This window comes from Sciurus carolinensis, chromosome 5 (assembly GCF_902686445.1).
Source record: "Sciurus carolinensis chromosome 5, mSciCar1.2, whole genome shotgun sequence".
In the NCBI taxonomy this organism is placed as follows: domain Eukaryota; kingdom Metazoa; phylum Chordata; class Mammalia; order Rodentia; family Sciuridae; genus Sciurus; species Sciurus carolinensis.
This window is the reverse complement of record NC_062217.1, coordinates 93455114-93479381: the sequence shown is the minus strand read 5'-3', so window position 1 is coordinate 93479381 and position 24268 is coordinate 93455114. Positions and strand designations below refer to the sequence as shown.

At 39.6% G+C, this 24268-nt stretch overlaps 1 protein-coding gene and 1 pseudogene across 1 annotated transcript; one reads left to right on the top strand and one right to left on the bottom strand.

Annotated features, from left to right (window-relative positions):
- Positions 1-1274: 1274 nt before the first annotated feature.
- Positions 1275-17552, bottom strand: Acta2 (actin alpha 2, smooth muscle). Its single transcript, XM_047552375.1, has 9 exons — positions 17405-17552; positions 13455-13606; positions 12011-12139; positions 9214-9324; positions 7065-7149; positions 6543-6704; positions 5209-5400; positions 3918-4099; positions 1275-1563 (listed from the first exon to the last, which is right to left on the bottom strand). Exons 2-9 carry the CDS (start codon positions 13581-13583, stop codon positions 1420-1422), a joined length of 1134 nt encoding a protein of 377 aa, XP_047408331.1. The 5' UTR covers positions 13584-13606; positions 17405-17552; the 3' UTR covers positions 1275-1419.
- A 4495-nt stretch (positions 17553-22047) lies between these two features.
- On the top strand, positions 22048-22145 carry LOC124986006 (uncharacterized; annotated as a pseudogene).
- Positions 22146-24268: the final 2123 nt, after the last annotated feature.

Here is a 24268-nt window from a genome sequence, read left to right as displayed (position 1 = left end):
CAGGCTGGATGGACAAATGAACAATTGAAGTTGGTAGTTCTCCTATATAATTGCATTTCTGGAACAACCTCCATTTCCTCATCTATAAAATGGGCTGATAGCAATACTTTTACCACATAGTTTTGAAGAACAAATGAAGGAAAATGTGTACAAAACCCTTCATATGATTGACATATGATCTTGGAAAGTACTGTTCTCTTTTCCATCCTTTCTGGTGTGAATATAACTGTAATATCCTCTTTATTTTTAATTGCTCTGTGATTATTTATTTAGTTAGTTGTAGATGGACACAATGCCTTTATTTTGTTCATTTATTTACATGTGATGCTGAGGATCAAACACAGTGCTTCACACATGCTAGGCAAGTGCTCTACCACTGAGTTACAACCCCAACCGTTGTAGTATCCTTTTCAGAGAGAGACAGTGATCAGAAGAAGGGAAATGAATGATTCAGATATGTACTGAGATTTTAATACTGTTTCTCAGTGTTTTTTTTTTTTTTTTTTAATAGATGTTTAAGCCTGGCACTGTGGCACATGCCGGTAATTCCAGCAACTAGGGAGGCTGAGGTAGGATTGCAAGTTAAAAGCCACTTAGTGAAGCCCTGAGAAACTTAGCTAGACTCTATCTCAAAATAAAAAATAGAATAGAGTGGGGATGTGGCTTAAAGGTTAAACGCCATTGGGTTCAATCCCTGGTACCAAATGTGTGTGTGTATATGTATACATGTTCTTATGTGTGTGTGTGTGTATATATATATATATATATATATATATTTAAAAATAATGTTATATTTTCTTCAAATACATTTACATATAGTTTAATATATTACATATATTAAAGTAAACATATATGCACATGTGTGTTTTAATATAAAATGTGATTTTGATGAATATATAGTTATTTACAAAGTTTTATGTACATAGAAATTTGACATTTTTGTTTTCACCAATCAGACAACCAGTACTGAGGTTATAAGAACCCTGGTGTCTTATAATTCAGAAAATTGTGAAATCAGTATGGAATTTTCCAGTGACATTCTTTAATCTGTGTTTAATTTTTAAATCTCCCATGTATTCTCAAATCGTTCCTATTTGGTTCATTTAGGTGGAATTTCCCATGTTAATATTTTTCTTTTCATTGTCTGGTAAACAGCCATCCTGATCATGCTATATCTTGAATCAACCACTAGAGGGAACCAAATGCCCAGTGAGTGAGGTCAACCTAAGAAAAAAGTGAACAGTGGGTATTGATCAGAGACCAACACTCAAAAGTTATTGGTAGCATATTTCAGATTTATTAAAAAACACATAGGTAACAAGTCAGAGATTTGGCTAGGAATGATTTAGAAAGGAACTGAAGGCATTTTCCACAAAACATTCACAGTTGTGTGCTAGAGACAGTCAGAGGGGAAGTGTTTTAGAAGCATTTGCGGTGAACAATGGAGGGTCCGGCTTCGTCATACTCCTGTTTGCTGATCCACATCTGCTGGAAGGTGGACAGGGAAGCCAGGATGGAGCCCCCAATCCAGACAGAGTATTTGCGCTCGGGAGGGGCAATAATCTGTGTGTCAGGATGAAAAAGAAAGGGCATTAGTGTCATCAAGCAGCACCCGGGTTTTCTACCATGGCCTGCGTTTTAAGGACTTGGCTGCTGTTTCCTATAACGTCTTGACAATTAGATGGCAGGATGGTGAAGAGACCATGTATTGAGAGACTCCTCACTGAACCCATTTGTTTTTCTGGTTTCCTTCATGCAATCTGTTCCAAATCACCCATAGCTTCTCTATCACATTGTTTAGTAAACCGAAAGTTGACCCCCAGTCCAATGACCACCATGTAAGCCCTGACAAACAAGTCCTCTGATTTCCATGAACTGTGCTTCAGAGCTCATCATGATACACATAACACGTGCTGCTGTAGAAACAAACAGTGGCATCTTCAAAGTTTTTATTGTGCCAGAACTTATTATTCAAATCTTTACCCACCTAAGTCCACTGCTGCTTTCTGAAATTCTCTGCCATAAAGGGACTCAGGGTCCAGAGTCCCCATTTGGGAGGAATAATTCCCTGGAATGGATCCCTATTAAGCTGCACTGGTTAGGTTTTCCCAGAGCACAACAGGCCAGACATGGAAGGGCATGGTCATGTTTCTTAAGTAAATGAATGGTTTAGGAGCAGAGAGTTGTGAATCACACCAGGAGTCTTGTTCACCTGTTGCAACTCAAATAGCTAGAACTGAGCAACTCCAAATTCTACTCCAGACTGGGATTCTTGGATAGAAATGAACACTTTGACCAACAGGCAAGGTGTTTCTGAAACTGCAGTTAAAGGATTAACTTTCTTTTTTCCCTTAAGCTCTGGTCGAGCATTTATTTTAAAATTCAAATAACTGACATATAAGCCCTAAGTACCAAGCACTATGCTAGACATTTTACATGCATTATCTCATTTAATTCTCATTACCATCTTGAAAAATAAATATTAAATTGCTTCCATATTATATATGAGGAAACAGAGACTGAGAAGGGTGCAAGTAACTGGTCACAACCAGTATAGTGCAAATGGGACAGTGTCAGTCCCAATATTCAAACCTGGGTTCTCCTAGTTGTGGATCTTTTTTTTAAAAGAAATAAATTCCCCCCGCATCCCAGGGAATAGTTTTAGATTTTCAGAAAAGTTCCAAAGACAGTACAGAGAGTTCCCACAGATCCCTCACCTGGTTTTGTTCTTCCATATTGTGTCATCTTAGGGTCTCCAGTTTTTAAATGATCTTTAAACTCTCTTGCCATGTAGGGGGTCAAAGTTTCACATTCATTTCTCTTCAAGAAGTCAGTTTGGAGAACCAGGGATTGCACAACTCTCCCTATAACCTCTCTCTGTTCAGCCTCCACCCCCATTGGGTGGGCACTGAAGTGTGCTCAGCAGCCACTCTTCCCACTGTGGGAGTAAGAGGTTGTGGATGTCCTGTAGACATCCGAGGAACACAAGCCTTTCAGAAAAACCTCTCTTCTCCCAACCTGAAGTCTTTTAGCACAGGACTTCCCAGAGGCTAGAGTAGACAGAGAAAAAGAGCGTGTGTGTTGAAGTCTGGCTTGTTCTCTTATGTTGGCTGCAAACCCTTTGCAAAAAAGAGAAGGGAGTGCAAATAACAGAGAACTTGTCTGACTGTTCGCATGTGTGTGAACTGCACTAGAATTGCCAGGTTTCCTGCTTCCTATGACATGGGTCAGAGGGTCTCAGCGTGGCCTTCTGATTTCAGAGAGTGTTAAGAGCCTCTGAGGAGTCACCAGTCAGGGAATACTTCCTTCTAAAGGAATGATCACCATTTAATCTCCAAGTTCCCTTGCTTGGAACTCAAAGCTCAAACTATTGAGGGACCTGGGTGGCCCAGGGACTGAGCCTGGTCATGCCAGAGTCATCCTGTGCTTTTGAGCCACCTGTATCAAAAGATGTTTCAGATAGAGAAATGAAGAAAGGACTCTAATTCCTGCCCACTGGTGGTCACACTTAGCTGTGAAAGAATTTGAGTGAATAAATCTACAGGGTTTAAACTGCTTCAGAAATATCTGGCTCATCTATAGTTTTAAAAAATGCTCTACACACTTTTTGTGATGAGGAAAAACAACAAAATATATGTTCTCAATAGAATCAGGCATGTGGGAAGCTCCATGGACCTTGATGGCAGCTGCAGAAAGACTGATAAACAAGCAGAAGTGTAGAACAAATTTTGCATAAAATAATGTAGTTTGTCTTATGAACTGGATTGACTTTTACCAAGTATGAAACATATGGAATTTTACCCACTGCCTGATCCTGAAACCCTTGAGAGCATGTAACCAGGATATGGCCTCAGAAGAATCTTTCTCATCTGGTTATGGGACTGACACCCCTGGTGGTACAGCCTGGGGAACAGTACCTTGATCTTCATAGTGCTGGGTGCAAGGGCTGTGATCTCCTTTTGCATCCGGTCAGCAATGCCTGGATACATGGTGGTGCCCCCCGAGAGGACATTGTTAGCATAGAGGTCCTTCCTGATGTCAATGTCACATTTCATGATGCTATTGTAGGTTGTTTCATGTATGCCAGCAGACTCCATTCCTGGAAAAGAAACACAAGCCATGGTCCTTGAGTGGGGGACAACACCCGGGTTAGATGGCAAGACCTGACTTGAGCACTTGGATGATCTTACCCTGGATGAGAGTAGGCAGGTATAATAATCTAGAAGTAACTTTTCTGAAGAGTCTTGTTATGCTCCATGTCCTTCTACCTCTATCTAATGGGGTAGCTTGGCTGCCCTTCCATGGTGGAGCTACAACATGCTAGTACCAACTTTCAAATAGATGCTCTACTATATGTGATTTAGATAAGAGGCAAAGCCTTCAGATTCCCTGTACAAGGTCCTACACTAGCCAATGTCACAGCCATTGCTCAGAACTCACCCATCTCTCTGTAGCTACTGCCTCCTACCCCCACTCAAGACTAAATGGGACTGAATCATCAGAAAAGTGTTGCATTCTATTTGGACAAAGTCTCATTTTTCTTCAATCTTGATAAATTCTTGTCAGAATTTTTGTTGTTATTGTTAATTTCTGATGTGGGTCTTTTGGAAAAACCTTCAGGTGGCTCTTCACCTTTTGCAATACTGTGATTTAATACTAATAATAGTACTAGCACCTAATTATTAATTACTTATGATACCTAAACAGTCTTCATTTATACATGAGGACACTGAGGCTTGGGGAGGTTAAGTGATTTTCTCAAGCTCATGAAATAAGAACAAAGTCTCAAATCCACAATCTCCACTCCCAGAGTCTGCCTCTGCAAAAACCTATGCCACCCCAACTCTCATGATTGTGAGGAGTGTGACTTAAAACAAAATCTCAAGTCAATGCTTGTTCATTTCTCTCCCCGCACTGTTCCCAAAGACCCAGCACTCAGCATATCCTCCCTGACCATCTCGCTGGCTCCTGAGCACAGATTTAAGACTTTTGGCTTGATCTCAACATAGTGTCTTCCTAGGAAGAAAACTCCTTTTCTGGGCTTCTTCCGCCTTCTCATCTTGGAAACATGACACTTCTTTTCCCTGTTTTAGGAATGCTTTTGGTCTTGGGTCCCTGACATGCAGAAGGGCTTTGGTAGCCAAGGGCTGCTGGATGCAGGAAAACAGGCTGACTCCCCTTCCTGGGAAAGGGTTTTTTGTTGCCTACCAATGAAGGATGGCTGGAAGAGCGTCTCTGGGCAGCGGAAGCGTTCATTGCCAATGGTGATCACCTGCCCATCAGGCAGCTCATAGCTCTTCTCAAGTGAGGAGGAGGATGCTGCAGTGGCCATCTCATTTTCAAAGTCCAAAGCTACATAGCACAGCTTCTCCTTGATGTCTCGGACAATCTCACGTTCGGCTGTCAAACACATGCAGATGTTATAACACACATTAGGGTTTACACAGGTGCTAAAGATCTACCTGCTCCACTTCAGTCTTATGCAGAATCAGCTTTTCAGGGGACCCAAGATTTTTGCTGCCTGTCCCAGATAGATCATAGCTCAAATGTGGCACATTTGTGGCACATTTGCCACTTTCCAGAAAGAAGTAGGTGCTGACTTAGGACCAATCCGGTCCTGAAGGCTCCAGTAGTGTGTATGGAAGAAGACATGGGAGAAATGGGTAGAGAGGTACCTTTCAGACTACTGCGCTCTGAAGTTCTAAGCTATTGATTACATAGAAGTCCCTGGGAACCTGTGGGGAGCAGGAATGGAACTAATTCAACTTCACACTGCAAAACGAGACTTTAACATCACCAGGGTTCAAACTGGGTGCCTGGAACACACCTCAGGCACATCCAAAAACCAGTACATGTGTGGACAGTGCTAAATTGGTGAGGGCCATATAGTCAACTAGAGTGCACACTGTCCCTGTGTTTCTAGCAATGTCTGACAGTGCCCTCTTGTGGAGAGAATATGTGACACCAGCTTCCACAGACCTGCCTGGTCTGTTAATAATAGCTAACACTGACTGAATGCTTACTCTGTGCTAGGTATTCCACATGGATTATTTTATGTCACACTCATCACAATCACAAGAGTTGGAATTTATGTTTTTCTCCATTTGGCAGATAAAGAGACTATGGCTTAGCAAGGTTGGTTAACTTGTCCAAAGTCACATAGTTAGTGGGTAGAAAATAGATTTAAGTTGTTTAGACTTTCCAAAGATTTCCAAACACCACACCATTTTATCTTCATATTCTACATACTCTTTTCTATTTGATAATGGGGGAGATTTTAAAATGTTCAAATATTATAACTCTGGCTCACAACAGTAGGCAATTATAACTCTTCTCAAAGAAATTCATCAAGCTAGTGATATAATCATTTAGCAATTCCACATAGCCAACGAAACTGTGCTTTGCTTTGTGCACATAGTCAGGCCATGCCATCAGCTAGTCTCCATCCCATCATCTCCCTGGATAGTCACAGTGACCCTGTAAGTTCCCCTCAACAACACACTGCCCTACACCCTCTTGCTTTTATCTTCTGCAGGCCTCACCAGTAGTCACAAAGGAATAGCCACGCTCAGTCAGGATCTTCATGAGGTAGTCGGTGAGATCTCGGCCAGCCAGGTCCAGACGCATGATGGCATGGGGCAGAGCGTAGCCCTCATAGATGGGTACATTGTGGGTAACCCCATCTCCAGAGTCCAGCACAATGCCTGGGGGACAATGGGCATGATGAAGGTCACTGCAGCATGTGGTGGGCAGTCACTTACTGGTCTAGTAAAAGGAGGTTTGGGGAAGGGGAATTTATAAGGCTTTTATTTGAAAGGAAGAAAGAGGGTATTTGATGGAAGAGGGAGGGTGGTTCAAAGCTTGGAAAAGATGAAAAAAAGAAAATGGAAACCATAGAGAAATTCCTGCTAGAAATAAGAAGTCCAGGGATTATCCTGAAAAGGTGAGAAGGTCTGAGATCAATCCTGCCAATTCTGACTCAACCCTTGTCTGTCATAAACCACATGTTTACAACCATCAAATCACATAACACATGGTGTATTCATCTGATCAAGGCAACCTACCAGTTGTACGTCCAGAGGCGTAGAGGGACAGTACTGCCTGAATAGCCACATACATGGCTGGAACATTGAAGGTCTCAAACATAATCTGCAAAGCAATCCAAAGAGCTAAGTTAGTGATGCTGCCAGTCTTACAAAGAATGTTCCTCCATGATGAATGCAGATGGAACTGTCTGGCTCTGGGCAGAGGAGACCAAGGTAAAGAAGAGTCAAGGCAGTCTTGGTCACTCGAAAAGAAGAAATGAAGGCAGGAATGGAGAGACCATCAATCAGTGACCTGATGGGGAAGGGTGAAGGCAGCGTGCTCACAAGACTTGGCCAGGAGAAAGAGGGTCTAGCATGTGGCTCTGACCCTGGCCCTTCCTTGAATGTGACCTGGGAAAATTCACCAAATTGACAGTTGACTGATGTGGCTTCATTCCAGGTTTCTAACTGTAAATAGAAGAAGGGTTTAGACTAGATGAGCTCTCAGGTTCATACAGAATAGACAGTCTAACTGTACTAAAGCTAAAAGAAAAAGAAAAGAACATTGAGGTTTTGATTTCTCTGGCATAAAGAAAGTGGTCTTTCATTCAAGGCACTGTGGTACACACCTGCAGTCCCAGTGGCTCGGGAGGCTGAGGCAGGAGGATCAAAGCCAGCCTCAGCAACTCAGTGAGACCCCAAGCAACTCAGCAGGACCCTGTCTCTAAATAAAATAATAATAATAATAATAATAATAATAATAATAATAATAATAAAAAGTGCTGGGGATATGGCTTAGTGGTTAAGTGCCCCTGGGTCCAATCTTGGGTACAAAAACAGAAAAACAGTAAGAGGCCTTTTAAACCTGAGGCTTTTCAAAGTCTGATCTCAGGCTGGTTGGAAGTACCCCTGATTGTGTGAATCTGTTTCCATTTCATCCATTCTCCTTTTTTATATAGTTTGGGGGTGGTCAACCTTCACCCTGGAATGAGGCCACTCTGGCTGCAGTGAGACGGCTCTGCTTCGTGACAGAAAGGAACTGCATTGGAGTAACAAAGGACCACACAATGAATGCCAGTGCCCCAACTTCAGCAGCTCACAAGAACCAGGCCACTCATGCATCAGAAGATGTCAATGGGTCTTCATTTCTCCATCTATATGTCCTTCCCTGGTCTGTGATTCAGAATGCCTGGCGTTTGCTAAAGAGCCGTAATTCTTAACCATTTATCTGCCTTCATGCCATTTGGAGAAAAGTAACTGTCATCAAAACAATAGCCTGTGCTAGGTGGAGTGATTCCCAGACCTGCTGAGGCTCTGCTGTGGAGAAGAACTTCAGGGGTATTGGTGTGAGCACCAAGAGCTCTTCTAGAAAGGTTCCTGCAGGATTTACATGCCATTCTCCAAGGCAGAGTCCATGAATCAACTCCAGGCTCTGCCTCTCCCAGTTGTGTGCTCTTAGGGAAATCACTTAATGCATCTGAGTCTTGATTTCTTCAATCAATTAATCAGGCTAATAATTGCTGTTTCATGTTGTTAGGATTTAAAGAGTTAGTGCATGTAAAATACATGGTTCTGTGCTTGACTACAGAAAGAGCCAAATTGACATTAGATGTTGTGACTTAATAACTCATCCAAAACAGAAACTTTCTGTGGCTAGTGAACTGGACGGTCTTCTGCTGTAAGGTCTTGAGATTCAACAGGTAACAATAATAACTACTATAACTATTCGTTTCATGTTCAGTTACCATGATACACATTTATCATTTGGATCATTAGCCTTCACATCAATCATTTGAAAATTAATAGTACTAATATTATTCCCAATTAGTTAGACTCTGAAAAATTAAGTGAGCTTTTTATGTAACTGATAAGTGACACATTCATTTTCAAGCCTAGATCTATCCTACTATATGTCATGCTGCATTTTGAAATGACTTCTCCATAGAAGTTATGACCTAATCATGTCCCTTCTTAATTACATATTCTAAATTTCCTGTTGTTCTTGGAAGAAAAAGGCTATTTTGCACTAAATATATGAGTGCCATCAAGATGTTCCTGTCCTTTGGAATGCCCTACCTCCTGGAAAATGATCAATCTGTTGTGGACTGCCAGTTGGGGTCTTCTCTCTGCTGTTCTAATAAGACTTTCCCCAAACCCAAAAGTCCTAGATGCTGAAGCCATTATTTACCTGGGTCATTTTCTCCCGGTTGGCCTTGGGGTTCAGGGGTGCTTCAGTGAGCAGGGTTGGATGCTCTTCAGGGGCAACACGAAGCTCATTGTAGAAGGAGTGGTGCCATATCTAGCAAGCAGAGGAGATAGAAGAGAAACACAATGATGTGATGTTGTAGGGCAGTATAGAACCCGAAAAGGGACCAGAATGAGCTAGATGTGGCCGAGTCAAATGCCATAAGTCCTCATTATGTGCCCACATTTGTGCAGACACAGAGACTTAGTTCAAAAAGTGTTAGAACCCTGTGCAAGGATTCACGTCAAAACCCCAGACCCAAGTCTATGAGACTGGGTGGTAGAGTATCAAGGGTACAGACTCTACAGCCAAATTGGGATTCAAATCTCAGCTCAGTCACTTTGTATTTAGAGAGCTTAGCAAGTTTTTAACCTTTCTCAGCTCCAGTCTCACTACTGGGAATATAGGGATGAGAATAATTAGAATGTACCTGATCAGATCTTTCTGTGAATTAAGTAAGATAACCCTAGAGTTAGTAGTCTGCCCAATGCCTAGATCAGAGGAAATATTATTATTCAACTGTATCTTCTTCATCTTCTCCTTCCATTTAGTTACTAAAATTTTAATTTAGTAAATAAAAGAACAAGTGAATGCATACATGAATAAACAAATGAGGCTGACATATAAACCTAATTGTCACTTTAAATGCTTTTAGAGAAATTGCTCTTTGCTGTGTGCGTGCAGAAAAGAACAAGTCTGCCTCCTGCTTCCCTCTGCCTCTCTGCCCTCTAGGCTGGCAGAAGCTGGCCTCTGTTGGCAGAATCTGGGTCTTCCATCCAGGGACAGGCATTCTGCCTTCAGGTACTTCTATAAAAAGTCTCGTGCCATTTTATATACAGTGTGTTTTGTGAATATATTTTGGGTAAAAGTACATTTACTTTATGGTTTAGAGTCCTCTTTAAAATGCCTGGATGCCAAAAGGAACACACCATTAGAAAAGGGGCCACATGAATTAATTTTTAAAAGTATGAAATTTCTCTACCAGCACCAGGAATACAAGATTCATCTAGAATACAGACAAAACAAAGTAAGGACTGATAGCGAAAGTTTATAAATTAACAAAAGCAAGATTGACTTTAAAGGCTGTATCTCATTCCAGTTTCCTTGGCTTTGAAATTATGGGTTTCTAGAAAGGAAAAGAGACGCTTGACATTTATGCTTCTTTGATGGAGTAAAGCAAAGAAGGGGTAGGGCTGCACATGGTTGTTTAGGAACCTTGAAACTGATCACACTGAGTAAGGACTGGTGGATATCTGCTCCTGAACTCTCCACTCTCATCCCACCAAACAGATGCTCAATTTGAGAAACACACTCCTCTTTAAAATGTGACTGGGGGAGGGGGAAGCAAGAGAGTGCTTAAGAAACCTTCCCAGTCTGTTACTGAAAGCTTCTTTTAAAAGCTGCCAATCCATCCCTCCTTCCATCCTTCCAGAATATTCTTTGGATTTAAATGTTAGAAATAAACATCTTTTTTCATTCCAGCAATCTCTCTCCAGGAGCATTCATTCTAAATGCTGTCGGTGCCACAGAGAAACTTCTAAAAAACACTTTCCCACTGATAATAGTGTCTTTTCCTTAATGCAAACTGCCATCTTTTCAAAACCAGAATCTTAAACAAGATGAACCAATCAACGGGCAACTTTTGTAGACAAAGACAGGTTTAGGCGTTATTACTGATGAAGTCTAGAAACAATATGTGTTTTTATTTAAAATTGATAAATGTATATGTGAGTATATAGATCAAAGTGTGTTTAGTAAGCCAATAGATAAATAAAATGCCAGAGGTTCTGGCTCGAATGTATTTTACTATACTTTTTAATTATATTTTTCTTCCTTTCTTTCTTTTTCTTTTTCGTTTCTTTTTTTTTTTTTTTTTTTTTTAGGTATCAGGGGTGGGGGTGGAACCCAGGGTCTCACACATGGTAAGTGTGTGCTCTCTCACTGAGCTGTATTCACAGTCCTCTGCATTTAATATTTTTTTGTCACTTTCTTATAATTTCTTATGCTTATTCTTTGATCACTTGCATTTCTTTAAAATGCCTAACAACAAATATCAAAATCTTAGAATTCAACTTTTCTCTCTATTAACTCTTTTAAAAGAGTTTTGGAGATAAGGCCTCACTTAATGCAATGCAGAGAGATCATCCTTTAAATCTTAAAACTTTTGTCAGCAATGAGTGTGCTTCAATATGGGGAGGAGTGTTGAAGAACATATCAAATCCACAACATCACAGTCCCTTTTTTCAACAGTAAAAACTACAATGCTTTTTATTTAAACTCTTGGGGTGAGTTAAAGAAAAACTTTCAAGAATGGGTTGGTAAAGGCTCCTCTCAGAGTTTCAACTCCTTTTTACCTGAGTTGCACTGACAGGGAGGGCCACACAGCCTCTGAGGAGAGTGACAGGGAGGGTCATTCCCCAGACCAGTGTTCATGCAGGGTGGTCCAGATGACATGAGCAATAGACTCTCAATTCCTACCACTAACAAAGGGCTGCTCTAAGTTACAAAATTCCTCCCCTCTAATTTGTTTATAAACTTTGGTAAGCAAGGGATTTTTTTTTAAAGAAGTATTTCAATATTATTTTTTCCCAGTAATAATCTAGAATAAACATTAGCAAATAAAAGTGCAACTGAGAAATATGAGTCAGTTATTTTCCCCAGAAGTAGCATATTGTTTTGAATCAGGGACGATGGGAATTATGCAAGCTGGGGGCTCAACCTGGAGCAGACTTCCTGGTACCTTTTCCATGTCGTCCCAGTTGGTGATGATGCCATGTTCTATCGGGTACTTTAAGGTCAGGATTCCTCTTTTGCTCTGTGCTTCATCACCCACGTAGCTGTCTTTTTGTCCCATTCCCACCATCACTCCCTAAAAAGGTTCAACACAGGACAGTCAGTTTCTCCCAACACTTGCAAATTGGTTGCAACCAACTCACAAAGGGTTAAAGCAGTGAGACAGGAAGTTCTCTTTTAGTAGCAATAATATGAGTCATTGTCACTTTGCTTCTAAGCAACACTCCTTAGTTGACTAGAAACAGAACTGAACCAGGCTTTAAGTAACAGGGGATGCTGTGTGAGTGGAAACTTTACACTGTGATTTTTTTTTTTCTTTAAATTTTCTATGTTTCTTGATGAGATCTGTTAGGAAAGAGAACATGTCTTTCTTGCTCGCCATTGCAGCAGACTGCTATTAACTATCATAGCAATCAACTATTATAATTGCCTTAACCACTTAGCTGCATTTTTCTAAATCATTAAGGTGATGTTTTAAAAAATTCCCATTAATGGATTTTAAATTGCACTGGAGTGAATATTTTAGAATTGCAAAACAGCTATGGCTGCTATTGATCATACAATATTTGTTTTGTGCAAAATATCTCCATTGTACAGAATTCAATAAAGAGACATTTCATTCATCAGAAGAGGCTTCTGTGACTTATTCTTGTGAATATATGCCAAATGGAGAGCTGTAAACATCAAGCAGATGGGTTCAATACACAAAACACATTTTGGATGTAAGGTATAATTTCTGAGATGAAACCACCCAGTTTTTACAAAATGACTGCCACCAATATTTTGTTTATAGGTAATATGTAAAATTACCTAGTGACTGTGAAGATATAGTTCACAGACAACCGACATGATTATTTTATATAATGACATTTGATATCCATATTGCTTTCATCTAACACCTAGCTTTCTGAAGTGACTTGGGTCTTTATTTTAGTTTCTTTACAAAGAGTAGTTATGGTATACATAAGTATGGTATACACATAAGTATTTATGATGGTGATGATGATGACAATGATATTTAGACAAAAAAATACATATTTAGATAACAAGAACATACAGACTTTATATTTGATAGACACCCACCAAACAATCTATCTATATTATATATGAAATGGGCATTTACTCCTGGACAAAGATCATTAAATCTATCTATCTGTCTATCTACCCATCCATCCATCCACCCATCACTCTGTATATTTCTGTGCCACTGGAGATAGATCCCAGGGCCTTGCACATGTTAGGCAAGCACTCTACTGCTGAGTTACATTCTCAGCCCATCACAGATATATTTTTAACAAGGTCACATAACAGCTGGGCAGAGAGCAACAGACAATTTGTAGATACACACGGGCATAGAGGGGTCTTGCTGTTCTACTTAGAATTTTGCTCACCTGATGTCTGGGACGTCCCACAATAGATGGGAAAACAGCCCTGGGAGCATCATCCCCAGCAAAGCCAGCCTTACAGAGCCCAGAACCATTGTCACACACCAGGGCAGTGCTGTCCTCTTCTTCACACATGGCTGGAACTGATTCGTAGGGTTCTACAGAAAACAGGGAAGAAGCAGTCTCCGGTGTAAAACAGCAGTTCTCAAGCACTCACCTGACTGCTTCCATCTCCAGAGTGGGTTTGGGTCCCTACTATTCTGACTAATCTAACACACAACCTTTACCTTGAAGTACTTTCATTAGGCTGCAAGGTTTTGGTAAGCTGAAATCCTGACTTCCATGTTTGCACCACTGACCCTCAACACAATGACTGGCACATCACATGTTCGTACCAGCACTTTAAAGATAGGCTTGTGAATGCATGAACACACTGTTGAGCACAGAAGGGAACTCAGCCTCTGAGACTCAATCTTCACAGGGCCACATCTCTTACTATAAGGAAACACCTAGCATTTTCTGTATCAACTCAAAACATTTTTCTAGATATGTTGTTCTTTTCAATTTTTTTTCCCAAAAAGGAAGATTCTGAGAGATGAGCAGCATATGAAATTTTGGAAATGTTTAACTGCTTAAGTGTTTAGTTAACATAAATGTTCAAAAGAATGGTCATTTTTTTGGATCTTGAGGACTTTTACTTGATCCTCAGAGAAATATTAAAATAAATCAAGACTTTCTAAGAAGGTACTTGAAATTTTAGGGGCTGCAATTATTCTTCACTGACAAAAGTTGTCTTTAAGTTAAAAGTCCAACAAGCAAGGGTGAGTCTACTGACTTACATTTCATGTAGTAGAATATTTGCTGTCATTAAGCAAGATAAGTAAAAAAAATCTGACAGAATATTCTTACCCAAGAATAAAATTTTAGAGAAAGTAACATTGTGTTATCCCATAAAAATGTATTTTGTCAATAAATATTATACATATTTACTAAGATATCAACTGGGTTTATTTGTAAATGGTGGGTTTTGTAGGAATTTGTAACTATCTTCCCTGAGTACTGTCATATTCTTGAATTTTATAAATTCATTTGGTTATAAAACAATATTTTAAATAGCCCACTTTAAGTTTGGATTCTTTGATGATGTTTGAAAGGCCAAAGCAGAGGTATCAATACAAATGTGTGAAATTGAAGGTCTATTAGTGGATGTTTTCATTCAGTACTCTCATTTTTACAAGTGAGAAACCGCAGGGAGGTGATTTGTTCAGGGCACACACAGTATTGAGGCAAAGCCCAGCCAGATACCAGGTGCCTATTGGCCACCTTGTCCTCTCAATCCAAGAGTCCTTTCATTTTCCAAACAGAATTAAAGAGAAATACTCCGTAAAGAGAAGTACTATCAGAGTTCTCTGCCTGGCATTGATGCCATTGAGATCTCAGTTACGATTTCAAATTGAGCAAGATTCTTCTTTTGTTTATATTTTGTTTTGTTTTGTAGTGCTGGGATTCAAATTCAAGGCCTTGCCTTGTGCATGCTAGGCAAATGCTCAACCACTAAGCCACATCCAGTCCAGATTCTTCTTTTAAATTGGTGAACTTATTGTTACTCCAGACCTTCCTATAAATGGCAATTCTGTTAAGGAAATTTCTGGGAAGGAGGAAAAGAAAATAACTCTTACAGTGGGAGTTTTGCTACATCATTCCCACAAAATCAAGGTTGCAACATTTCAAATGGCCAGAAATTCCAGAGCAGAGCTCCATGTAGCACTGTCCTTTGCAAAGAACATGAACCTCAATTGAGATGACATATTTTAAGAACAAGGCTTTTGGTATTATCTTCAACTGACAAGAAAATTCAGGCTCAGGACACAGAAGTGAACTGTTTAAGATCCCCAGACTGGTATACTGAGGACTCTTGAAATTACATAGTGACCACGACTGCTGGGATTTGCATACAGTCTCCACCACTCAAAAGTTGTGCGAGTTAGCAAGTTATTCAACATCTTGAAATCAGAGTCTTCTAAACTATAAAACAGCAATAATATTGGTAGGTAGTGCAAGAGCTTGTATGAAGACTACATTTTAAAAGAAATATTTAAAATAATCAATTGTGGCATATACATTATAATTCCTCCAAAAATGTTAGTTGCATCATCATCATCATTATTATCTATCATCATTATCCTGATATTTTTGTTTCTATCTTTGCTTTCTTTTCACACAACTAAAAATTAGGATGAAAATCTTCAATGTTTGGATTCCACTTGCAAACAACGGAAAATGGGACTTATAAATGGCTTGTTCTTTACCTTTTTTCTTTTCCCTCACTTTCCTTCCCTTTCCAGACAAAGGTTCTATTTGACTTCCTTCCTAACAGATTAAGACGCGTTCAAACACAGGTAAGAATTATAAGGGAGATGCAACAGAAGAAGCTCTGAGCCCCATTTGTCAGTGGCAAGCCAGCAGCAGGGAATCATCAGGCAAGCTGTGGATGTGTTAAGCCTGTTCTCCAAATGGACAGTAACAGCTGATCACAGGATAAAATATTTAAAATTAGGATACTCTCTGAAAATGGGAAAGGATATTCCAAATAACCTTTTTGTTGGGCAGGGATGGTTTGGGGAAAATGTTTGACTATACTCAGAAAATGTAGGCTAATCCCATGGCATTAGCAAGAATGCAAGGAAAAACAAAACAAAACAAAAACAAAAACAACAACTCAAAATTCAGTAAATATCTTTATATTTGGTGACAAATGTTCAGGAAGAATTTTGGAATCTCCAAAAGGAGCACGCACTGTCATTTGTAAGAAGTCTGTGTCCCCAGAGAGAGCCGATTTGATGGTTTACAAACAACTCTTATCAAACCTGCATTGAACAGCTTGGTTTGGAGCAAAGCATTTCCTAATTAGGTAAAACATGCTCACTCCAATGTCTGCTTTTGGAACTGCACCCGGGTCAGGGGGTTTGCTCCAACCAAGTACAGTGCATCTGGTGCCAAAAATGAGTAGTTAGTTGCGCAGGGTGGGGGGAGGGGGGTGTTGGCGAAGAAGTGGGGAATGGTACTGTTCCCAGCTCCTTGGTCTTAAAACACAAACCATATTTAGTCATGAGTCACAAACGGAAGGAAAATCTCAGCGTGAAAACTGCAGTTCTGGTTGAAGCTGCCAAACTCTGATTTACAGCGAGGAAGTTCAGTCTGGGGGAGCAGGGTTGGCTTCACAGTCACACTTGCCTCACCAGGCTGGGGAGAACTTGAGGCTGAGAGAAATGCAAACTAGACCTCCCTCTTCTGGGACACACACAGCTGTCAAATGCAAGTTCTGCTCCCTCCCTCTCTTTGCAGAGAAAAATTTAATTTGGTTGCTTGCTATGTTCTGCTGCAAATGACCAATGATGCAGATCCTGACAAGTAAGTTCACAGATACACTCAAGAGATACTCATTTCCAACATAAAATACTACTCCTAATTACATCTGGGGGAACCTACAAGCAATACATGAATTCAGCCAAAATCAGATTACCCTCTGTTCCCTTCTAAAATCCACTTCCAATCACATTAGCTGCACCCAAAATATAGTCCAGTGAAAAATCCACACCAAATCTTAACCATTAAAAAGTCCCAGAGTTTCCACTGCCTAAATATAAATAAATGTGTAATTTACTATAACATGTTGCAATATCTGAACTGTTGGTTTTACAGGTGATGTAAATGAATAAAACTTCATTCCATCTTCCTCTCCACCTCCTCTACCACCCAACCTGCATTCAGACCTCGTCTCTGATGTTAAACCATGAGAGCTAAAAGTTATAATCATTTTAGTAGTACAAACTTCATTCAAAAATATCAGATTGCATGAACCTACTCAAAATCCTGCAAATAACGTCTGATTATATTGGGTAATGAAAGAGCCACTGGAATCTCTAAGTCACATCCCTGGGCAAGGTACCACTTACCCTGATGGTGCTTGGCTAGGCTTCTCCACTCTGGGTGGGTGGTGTCCAAGGAAGCTGAACACTGAAGTGTTATATAGCCCCTTGGTCTGCTCCCCTCCCACTTGCTTCCCAAACAAGGAGCAAAGACAGACTGGAGCCCATCGTTCAGTCTAACACAACCATATAGGGACCTCAGCACAAAACTCTCTCATCTGGGTGGCTGGAGGCTGGAGTCTCTTCCACTGCATTCCACTGCTCTGCTTGTGAAACGGGAGGCAGTTCAGCTGCCCGTGGGAGATAAACAGTTCAAGTCTTCAGAACAACTGCTGAAGTGCCCAGAGACACTGGGCTAGTATTATAGGGCAGATGTAGGCACAATTTGCACATTCCTCAGGAGATGCCAGCCTGCTGTCTGGCTGGCCTTTCAGGTGACTTCCTGGGGATCTAAGAACAGAAGAGGGCTGCCTCTGACTAGCAGGGACCTTTAAAAACTCTCCTGTAAAGGAGGCTTGCAACAAAGAAAGCTATGACCTCAGTTACCAATAGATATGTAGAGGGAGTCATGACTTTATGACAGTCACCCCATGTTTACAAATGGAGTCCCTGAGTGGTGTTTAATGGAAATAAGAATTGAAGTATAGACACAGGACTAATATGCCCTATTTCAAAGATGAAATGTCAGCTTTTTATAACCATCTTTAACCTTTGGTACATGAGATATGTCTATTAATTTGTCACTGAGTAACTTAGCAGATGATAAGGAGACCCTGTCACAAAATTAATTGGAGGGAAAAGAGAAGGTTCAGAGGAAGCCTCCTCCTCTTTGCCCATGAACTCTTTTGATAGGAATAGAGATCAGGGAACCCCAATTATTTCTCAAAAACATTAGCTGTCATTCTCAAGCATCAGTGAATAGATTCAATGGCTTTACTTTTCTCTACTTCCCTTCTCCAAGCCCAGGTTCTAACTCAATTCATAATGGAAATATTTTCGGTGGATACCATGAGTATTTCTGGACTGTTGACATGTGAGAGAAGTTCCAGAATGAAAGGCTTTAGTTTACAGCTGTGCTCAGCTATTCACTCATATTATTATGTACAATCTGCTTAATTTGTGGTAGACATATATGTATGGACATATTTATCTTTGAAGAATTGCACTATTGGTCATTAGAATTTTTTGGTGGGGGGGAGGGATGGAGGATTAAACCCAGGGATACTTTACCACTGAGTTACATCCCCAGTCCTTTTCATTTTTTTGGTTTGAGACAGGGTCTCACCAAGTTGCTAAGGGCCTTGTTAAATTGCCCAGGTTGGCCTCAAACTTGTACTCCTCCTGCCTCAGTCTTCCAAATTGCTGGCATTACAGGCATGCAACACCACACCCAGCCATCATTATAAAAACCCAATTAACTTAATACAGAATATCTCTGTATTGTTCAGTATATTGTGAATTGTGCCTCATTTCTACCAACTATAAAATATTTGCTTGCCTGTTCAAATATGATGAGTTGGGCATTTGGAATTAATCCAACAGTTTTCATTACAAGGGGTCTTGTGAAGCAAAAATTCCATATTTTCTTGATAGAGTAAAGGTAGGATCCCCTCTCCTATCATTTCTGTCATGCAGTGTCTGTGTCATCCCTGGTAACTTTACGAAATGACTTCCTTTAAATATCAAACAGAAGAATCTTGATGATCACCCATATGATTCCTGTATCATTTATTCTTTGATAATAGTAGCATACATCCATAATTCTGATAGGAATCAGACTATGATGACATAAAAAGACATAATAAAAGAGGACTCAAGATTAGTTTTTCTTACAAGTGTTTTAAAAGAATCTTTGACACTAGCCATGGAGGACCTGTGACTGAAGATAAATTTCTGAGCATGATTAATGGTCTCATTGTTTGAGACCAAGATTTATACTTTCACATTCAATCCAAGTCTCTTCAGTGAGAGAAAGCAGCACTGGATGAGTATGTATGTGTATGCACAAAGAAATCTCTACTCAAGTGGCCAGATATCTCTTGGTGCTGACAACCATATATCTAAGGAATTATTGAGCAATTAGAAAAACAGTAGCATCTGGCCACTTGGTTGTAGTTCAGGGAAACTATAAAACAAATTCCAAGCTATAAGCTTACATTCAAGAATGAACTCCAGACAAGTTGTTCAAATACTACACACCATCTTGTTATGTATTTAGTGATGATTCACTATAAATCCTTTGAGAACTGGAGCAAATTTTCATTCTCTTTGGAGTCCAGTTCAGAGCTGAGTAAATAGAGGGTGCTCATCTGCAAAGATGGAAATGTTCATATCAGCATCCTCTAATACAGTAACTCTAACCACATGTGACTATTGATCATTGAAATAGGTGCAGGAATTGGGTTTTTAAATTTTATTCTATCTTAATTAAATTTCATTTTGAATAACTACATGTAGTTAGTGACTACTATATTAGTGAGTTTTGAATTTAGCTGCAACTGAAATTGCCTAACGTGTTTTTAAAAATCCCTGTGCCCAGACTACATTCAAGACCAGTTAAAACAGAATATCCAGCAGAGGGCCAGTGTCTAATGTGTAGCCAAAGGTCAGAAACTTCAGAACAGAATACAGAATAGGGGTTCTCCAAGCAAGGTCTATGAATCGTCTGCATCAGAATTAACAGGAGAGTGTGTTCATAATACATAAAGATGAACCCCCTCCAATACCTTCTAAGTCACAATCCCTGGGATCAATTTTTAAAAAATAAACTGATCATTTTAGATTAAAGTTTACAGAAAAGTTGAGAAGGTAGAATGGAGAGTTTTCATATACCCTACACCCAGTCTCCCCTATTATTAATATCTCATATCCGTATCACATATTTGCCACAATTAATGAACCAATATTGATACATTATTAGTAATTAAAGTCAACACTTTATTGGGATCTCATTAGTTTTTACTTATTTTCCCTTTTCTTTTGCAGGCGCTCACCCAGAGTGCAACATTGCTCTTAGATCTCCTCTTAGCTAAAACAGTTTCTCAGACTTTCCTTATTTGTAATGACCTTGACAGTTTTGAGGAGTACTGGTCAGGTGTTTTATAAAACAGTCCTCAATCTGGACTTGTCTATGCTTCCCCCATGATTAGACTGAGGTTATATTTTGAGGGGAAGAACCTAGTAAAATGTCCCTCCCACCATTTACATCAAGGGTATAGGCTATCAAGATGGCTTACGACAACTGATGTTCATCTACTCATCTGATGTTTCTCTCGGATGTAAAGTTACTCTTCCCTCAACCACTTCCATACTATCCTCCTCGTATGGAAGTCAGTATGTATAGCTACACTTAAAAAATGGGGAGTTATGCTATACCTCCTAGAGGGCAGAGTATCTATATAAATTATCTGGAATGGAATCTATTTTGGATAGAGTCCTCAATACTTCTTACCCATTACAAAATTTGAGAAACTCTCAGATAAATAGCTAAAGGAGGCATAACCACATGTTCAGGGACTTTTTCCAGGTTGATTCTTATCCTTTGAGTATAGACACCATGGTGAAGGGGTAGGTATCCTAGAGTTCTGTGGAGACCAACAGTCACTTATTTAGTCTGGAAACCAAATCATGGATCCTCTGAACACAAAACAGTGAGTAAATATAGAATTGTTGATATTACCACCATGGAGTGTTTTAGAATTGGAGCTCAGCATATTGGAAGAGAATAAAAAAGCCACACAAGAAGGATATATATGGTGTGATGGGATAAAAATTGAAGAAGAGAAAAGATAGCTGCACTAGTTAAAGAAATGGGTGTGTTGTGAAGGAAAGGATTCTAAGATCCATATGTAGATGTGTAGAGTACTATTATGGCTCATGACCAGAACAGGACACTTCAGAGATATGATACCATAATTGACAATAAAAATGAAATTTACTAAGCAGTTAGCATGTAACATGCACTCACTTAGCATTTTGCATCAACTGTACTATTAATAGATCCATTTTGAAAATTAGATACCTGAGACTGAGAAGAATTTAAGCAATTTACCCAAAGTCACGACATTACTGAGTGACAGGAATAAGATTCAGAGTCAGTTCTGTATGACTTTGGACCTAAAGTTAAAGCAAAGGAGAAGGTGAGCTGCATTCTTGGAGGAATAGTGCACCGCAAAGATAGGATGTGTTGTACATGAAACAGGAAAGAAGCAACCATGATCCCACTTGGGAAGGTGGGAAAAAAATCACCCTTATTAAAGTCACTCACTTTGGAGAAACAATAGAGGAAAGACAAGCTGAAGTTTAATCCACCAGCAAAAGTTTCAGCAGATGAACTATTAAGAGCTCATGGTATAAAAGATAATTCATAAGCACAACTGTCACTAGAGAATACTTGGGAGTAGAGACAAAGCTATCTTCTCAAGGGGAAAGTATTTTATTAATTCTGTTTATAAGACACAGAAAGTCTCTGTTTCCTGTATCCCTGCTTGTCTTTGGCAAAGCTGCAGTTAGAGGCTTGTTGGTTTCTCTGGGCATGATCAGCACAGTGTTAAATTTTAATAATTTGGGAAATACCCAGGGATGTGGCAAGGATTCTGAGAGACCTAGAAACCTGACCACACACAGCAGCAGCTCTGAGTAACTGAAAAGGTTTAGTCAGAAATGAATGCTTGCTTTAGCAACAAGTATACTAAAATTGAAACAATAGAGATTAGTACAATTCCTGTGCAAGGATGACATGAAAATTTGTGATGTGTTTTATATACATATATATGTAATATGTTATATATATGTATATAGAGAGAACACACATGTGTGTATATATGCATATACATATATACTTAAATATTTAAAACAAAAAGAAAGGGGGACTTCAGGGAAAAACAAGGGCTGCCTTAATGCCCCGAAGTGATGTAAGGTAGAAAATTGAATTATTTTATGTTCCTTATGAAACTATAACTAGCATTTATAGATTACATCTACAAGGACACAGATTTTGTTTACCATCGTCTGGAAATACAGGTTAAGTTTCTAACGAACAACTGAATGACATGGAGGAAAGATTGCTTTGTGGGGTAATGTGTGCCATGTCCTTAGATTGGTTAATAGTAAGCAAGATGTTTCGGGGTTATTACAGAAAGTACTTCTGTTCTACATGAAAAGTTCCAAGATACCTTTAAGTACCCTTTAAATCTGACTCTAACCTTTTGACAGTGAAGTGACACCATGCCAAGAGTCTAAATGTCACTGCTCATCTCTGTTCCTTCATCAGCATCAACTGCTACAAATATGCAACAGTCTGCTGTAAGAGTGTGAAGTTTTTATCAATCAGTCTTTTCCCAATTTACATACATCAGAGGAAAACTTAGCACTGGCAAGAGGAGAACAGCTATACAGTAAGACAAAGACCTCTGGTGCGGAGAACCATAGTTTATGATGGTTCCACAAAGAAGCCCTTGTGACCTGGGACAAAATCTTCACACCTCTGGATCTCAATTACTTATATTATAATGAAGACTTTAGGCTAATTTGTCTCTGAGTTTTCTTAATTTTTGACATTCTACACAATCTTCCCTTTGTCCTCAGCATTTGCTCAGTAGCTGCGAGAAAGTGGTAGGTATTACTAGTAGTTGAAAAATCACAAGCCTTGAAATGAAGGTTTGCTGATGGTGACCCAGAACATTAAAAATGGTAGGATTATTATTGCTGCATTGAATTTCTACTTCTTATTTATTTTTAGGTGAGTAAAAACAACATATAATTTTTTTTTTTTTACCATTCTTTAGTCATCTATGTCCCAAAATCTAGTACAAGATTTGCAAATTCAAATGCCTACAAGGCAAGAATGACTGAAAAGGCCAAGTGGTACTTCTGATGACTGATGACAGGTCTCCTATAAAGGCATCATTCATCACTCAACTCCTTCCTATTATTAACATGTTAGTTTGGCATTCTAAGCTCCTCCACTTTTTAAAAGAAAGCAGAAATTGCAAAAGGGGAAAAGACTAAACAAATTCTGAGTGTGTTAGTAAACGTTTTATTGTTGTGACCACAATGATCAATGGGAACAACTTAGAGGGGGAAGAATTTATTTTGGTTCACCATTTCAGAGACTTAGTTGTGGTTTCAAAGGTTTAGTCCAACTTCATCGCTGGGGATACCCAAGGTGAGGCAGAACCTCACCTTGTATATATGTATATACATATATACTTATATATTTAAGGGGCGTGGTGGAGGAGCATGCTCCATTGAGGGTGGTCAGGAAGTGGAGGTGCGGGAGGGGTCCCAGGGAACATGAACCCTTCCAGGTCATGGCCCCAGTGACCTACCCCCTCCAGTCTCATCTGCCTACAGTTACCACCCAGTTGGTGCATTCAAACTAGGATGAACTGATAAGGTCACACCTCTCCCAGTCCAGACATTTCCCCTCCAAACATTCCTGCATTAACACAAGATCTTTGGTGGACACTGCATATTGAAACCATAGCACTGTGGATATACAGTTTGTAAACTGATCTACAAATAAGAAAATCAGTCCAATCACAGCTCCAGTGATTTCTGACACTTTACCCTACATTAATGTTTAAAAGGCAGAAGTATGAAATACTCTTGTTAATGTGAAAGAGAAAGAGAGGGAAAGGGACAGTCTCAGTTAGGGAGATGTCAGGTGTACCTCCTTCTGCCTATTGTGTCATCTGTTTTTTGGATGTGGCTCTGTGATTTTCACTTAGGAAGAAAGTTATAACAGAAGCTCTCAGATCATTGTCTTTGATGATGTCTTTGTCACAGATATCTAGTGTGTGAACATAAGAGTGTCACATACTATTTCAGAGTCTGAAGTAAGAAGAAATGACTGTTCAACCAGTTGGAAATTACTAGGATGTACAGCCG